This window comes from Pocillopora damicornis, chromosome 1, assembly GCF_964200805.1.
Source record: "Pocillopora damicornis chromosome 1, jaPocDami1.2, whole genome shotgun sequence".
Taxonomy (NCBI): domain Eukaryota; kingdom Metazoa; phylum Cnidaria; class Anthozoa; order Scleractinia; family Pocilloporidae; genus Pocillopora; species Pocillopora damicornis.
Genome location: NC_142670.1, coordinates 31,942,482 through 31,947,481, shown reverse-complemented (window position 1 = coordinate 31,947,481; position 5,000 = coordinate 31,942,482). Strand labels below are relative to the sequence as shown.

Here is a 5,000-nt window from a genome sequence, read left to right as displayed (position 1 = left end):
ATTAGAAAAAGCCTTGCAAAAAAGTATCTCTAACTTGTAGTTTCTGCCTTTCTTAGTGCTAAGAAAACGTACATTGATTTACTACCCACAGGGGGGAGGGGGGGGGGGGAGAGTGAGGGAGGGGAATGTTCTTCATCAAACAACAAAGGGATAAAATATTATTACCTGTAGGGGCTAAGAATAGTGATGAATACCTCTTGCATTACTGTACATAAAATGCTCTGAGAAAAACTCATCTTCACATGATGCTGGTGAATGAAGAGTTCCTAATAAAATGTGCAAACGCACTGGGCCGTTAACTTTGCACCTTAACAATTTTTTTTCCATAAATGGAATCAGTCGGAACTGTTGCTGAATAAAGGCTGGTAATAAAACCACGTGCTGAAATTTTGCCCCTCGTCTTCCATTGCTGGATTGCATTATTTTCTTGTCAATGTCATCTGTTTCCGAAGGAAGTAAATAACTTACACCACGAATGTGAGTGCACATGCTGGCGTTACTCTAAAAAGAACAAACAAACAATCAAACGAAAAAATACAGTAAAACCAACAATGAACGTGTTAACAGAGATTGCTGTTTCTGGATATCTTCTCTAGCGCTCCTTGGCTGGATTTCCGAAATTCGAAAAAAAAAAAAGAAAAAAAAAACGAAAGAAAGAAAAACCAGAAAACTGCAAAAACTTACACTAACATATCAGATGGAGCACCGCCGACTTCTGTCCAGTCAAACATATGGATTTTCTTTCGCCTCTGCCGAACCAACGAGATGAAAATACCTTAAAATACCGATTGCTTTTTCAACCGTCACTTTTTCTTTGATACGTTACGGTTATTGTTATTATAGAGTTGAATTGCCAATCAGTTGGCATTCTAAGCCCAGAGATTGTCTTGAGCTTTACTTTGAGCCTTACCGGTGAAATGAGAGTGACTTTGCTCTAGGCTGAGAGATCGTTATCTTCTATCAAAATCAAGACACCTGATATCTCCACAAATGTTGATGAGTGAAAAAAAAGTGGCTATTGCACTAAGGTAACCTGGCCCAAACCTCCAAAAATTTCCCCAACATAATCTCAAAGATAACGCAACACAATCAGTTACTCGCCAAACATAAGATTATCGATTTGTTGATGGTGAGAGTGACTCTAAACGAGTACACTTCAAACTTCGAGTCTCTTGACTGAGACAAACACCGTGTCCCAGACGCTTTTTTCGAAATAGTTTCACTATTCTTTTATTACACTTTTTTTTCGAATTTCTGTTGTTCTTAGCAGTAGAAACAAAGCACGAATGTAAATATTGCAAAGGAAAGCTCGTCCATGGAAAAACGCCAACGTTTGACTGAGAGGTTTGAAATTTCAAAATTTAGACCACCTGTTCATGGTCTAAAATTCAAATTCAATTGAAGGATCCTTAGAATTAGAGGACATTAGGATCACACAGTTCTAACTCAATTTAGTCATTTCAAATAAAATTTTGTTAAAAAGTTATCTTCTATTGTTCAGTCGCATGTCACATTTAAACAATGTTAAAATGAGTGAGCAGCCCAGCGTAAAAAAAAAAGCAAAAAACAAGCAACCCAGAAAGAGCGAGCCTCTATTAGTATAAAAGTTTTATATTCAAATGATGGTCATTAATAGCTGTTAGGACCTGCCAAGTCTCTCATTTGAAAACAACCTATACGATACAATATCATATTGTGGTGACAAAGGGGTTGAAAGACACGCTAGGAATTCTTCAGTAAGTATAATTTGGGAGCAACATACATCATAAATTAAGTAAGGTAAGGATAAAAAGAACTTGAACACGTTAGATGACAAAAAATAACCTGTCACATTTGCAGCGTCATTAACTTAAATGAACTTCACAGTCGTCCAATTCTTAGTGTCAGGCTCATATTTTTCTGGAATTTCGTAAGTTTGTTTGCATTTCCGTTGAATATTTCTGCAATTTTCTTGGCCTGATCCTAAACTTAAATTCGAATTGTAGCTTCATCTCTTCACTCAAGTTTTTATGTCGTTCTCGAATAATGGAATCTTGTTTACTATGAACAAATTAACTGCATCCCACATCATCAATATTTGCTTAGCTTAGAACAGACAATTTGACGTTCCTCGAGGTTAATTATGTTTTCCTTAGGTTACGGATTGGTTTCTTTAGTTAGGAAATGGATAATGAAAGAAATTAGAGGGATATGTTATGAAAATACTCCTAAGAGCTGATTTTAAATTAGCTTTGGTATGTTTGTAGTTAAAATTTACCAAACCTTAATTCGTGCCTAAAAGCTAATAATTTATACCGATTAGTTTCATTCAAAATTGATGAAACAAGTATCTTCGCTATTGGTTGGCAAACATCGCAAACAGAACGATTATAATATTTTAACTTCCGGCCCGAATCTTGTTGAATTCAATACTTGCGAGGAGCCAAAACAGAAACGATGAAGTTTTTTTTAATGTTAATTTTTATACATTGGCTTAAAACAAACGGTTGGTATCGTAATGATAGTTGTAATACCTTGATGAAAAACAGCATTTTTAACTCGGTAGCAATCAGGTGACTGAGGGCTGCATTTCGTATATTTATCAGCTCTAGAGTTGCGTAGAATAAGTTTGACTTAAATCCCAAAATAGGGTTTGGTAAATATTTGACGGCAAACTAACTACTGCTACCTTTTAGGATTTAGTTTTCAGATATCACCTATGAATGTCATCCATAGAAGGCTTGTGTATTTGTTTTAACGCGATGGCTGTCGAATTCTACGTTGTTTTTACTTTCACTCAACGGTTTTGAGGTTTTGCGGTGCCTTGGAAAAGATTAAACGGAAAAAAAATTGTGGCAAATGTCATGCGGGAACTCACTTTATTCTCTATATATAGAGGGCTGAAGTAGTCTATAAGACTGCCATAAACAATTAAAACAAACAATTGATAGCGTCCATATAAGTTTCGGCTAGAACGGAAACATGAGGTTCATTTTCGATAAATGATTCGAAACAACTTTTCTCTCAACTGTTGATAACTGAGTCAAAAAATGTTTTTTTGGGAATAAATATTAAGAGAATAAATTTAAAATTACTTGACCGATCGTACTTCTTTTCTGCTTTGAGAAGTGGAATCTTCAGGAATTAATTATTTTCAAGTCACACAGGTGTTCTTATCTGGGACTCAAGTTTCATGCACAAAGGCTGTGCATTGAGTAACGAAGCTACCTGGCAACAATTTGACGCAAAGTGCGGATGTAATTTCAGGGGGCTTCTCTTACGTATGTCAACACATCATTCTGAAATGTTTGAGGGCACTCGTTTTTGAGCAGAGGTGAATTATTTATCTTTTAGGCTTAAAAGTTTCTGAGAGCTGATAACCAAGTCTCCCTGACGTTGGTGAGTGTGGGGCTCTAAGGAATAATTGCGTGTTTATCATTCGATATTCCTCTTCAGGGTAAGTGAAATTTTCTGTTATCATTAGGATGAGAAATAATGTTGTTTCATGTGCTAATAAAACGGTAAAATTGAGCGTGCTTTATCCGTGTGTTGATACATTAAAGAAAAAAATTGCAAGCGTTTGAGCTCCAACATATGGTGCAAAATATTTTATTGAGGGGTTCAAAGAAGCGAGCACTCATCTTTTACCAACACAACCTACGACAAGGCAAATTTTTTACCGCTAAACAACAAATTAGAGATTCGTGTAAACGGTACAAAAATCATGTAAAGAGTTCTTCACTGTATAACGTTAAAAATAAAACCGAGACCAAAGATTTGCCGCAATTAGACTGGCCTTTTTCAATTGAAAAGCCTCAATTCAATCGACGAATTCACAATGCAAGTTCAACCTCATATCTTCCCTCTTAAACTGATATGAAGGAGGAATCGAATCATTTTGTTCAAACCAAATCTTTAGCACGAAAGTTCTGCCTCGTTGTTTAACAAGGGTGACGGAAAATGGCAAGCACAGTAAGGTAAGGAAAAAGCAGAGTCTTATTTAACCTTTCTTTTCCTATCAAATTGCCATCACTTGAATATTCTCTCTCATAAATCGAATGGTCACGAAAATATCGCTAAAATATCGCAGCTCATAACAACATGGATCAAGACATTGCAACAAATATTTGGATGCTTGCCTGGCTCGTTTTATTTTCATCTGTTAGTCGTGAAGCCGATCGACATCTCAGCTGCGATTCTGTCTAAGAAACAACATTTATAATTCCCAAATAACTGCAAGAGATGTAATAGTCATAGATATCGAAGAAGCGGTGAACAAAGGTGTAGCAACTCAGACAGTAAAACATGTGGTAGACGCGTTGTTGACTTGCAGCCGATTCAGAATGGATTCCTTCATTTCTCTTCCATTTGTTTCTGCCTCCGTCTATTTTTTTAGTACATTTTTGTTTGTTTACTTGTTTGGTTTGGTTTGTGTTAAATGTATGTGCCAGAAAAAAAAACGTTCAAAGCATATTCCCAAATAATATACACTTTCCAATTTCAGCATCGGTGGCAATGGCGTGGAATTCAAGCTTCCTCGTCCTAATGGCCTCTTTGTATCTCATGAACCTCGCTATTGCTAAAAGTCCGTGCAAGACAGAAGTTAGCGTGCCTGGAATGGCTCTCAAAAGATTCGTCTTTAAAAAGGTCCCAGTATCAGCTCCTCATGTGTGCGATATCACCTGCGAGAGGGAAACGATATGTCAAAGCTACAACTATGTAATTGGCGAAAAGTCCTGTGAATTGAACACCCGAACCAAGGAAGCAAGGCCCAAGAATTTCCAGCCAGATGATTTACGCTTTTACATGGGACGCACTAGTGGTAGAAGTATGTATCGGTTTAGTTTATTTTAAATACAAATCTTTCTCAATGAGTTCTTAGTAAAAACCTGCCACTTTCTGAGAGCAAGTTTCTGATTGCTTTGTTATTAAATACATTAATATCAGCTAAAATTCACGGATCTTCATTATTATCATTCTGTGTTTATCTTGCCTGGACAGATATTTTTTCAACTCTAATC

The 5,000-nt window shown here is 36.4% G+C and overlaps 1 protein-coding gene across 2 annotated transcripts in view; it reads left to right on the top strand.

Annotated features, from left to right (window-relative positions):
• Window positions 1-3,331: 3,331 nt before the first annotated feature.
• The window catches only part of LOC149053330 (uncharacterized), a 2,547-nt gene continuing 878 nt past the window's right edge, over window positions 3,332-5,000 (top strand). Inside the window, exons 1-2 of one of the 2 annotated variants that reach the window (XM_089190321.1) lie at window positions 3,332-3,436; window positions 4,484-4,807. In XM_089190321.1, the coding sequence (XP_089046447.1) occupies window positions 4,495-4,807 (313 nt within the window). In that variant the 5' untranslated portion in view covers window positions 3,332-3,436; window positions 4,484-4,494. Of the gene's footprint in view, window positions 3,437-4,336; window positions 4,808-5,000 lie in introns of those variants that run through there. The other variant, XM_089190325.1, reaches the window with a different exon arrangement.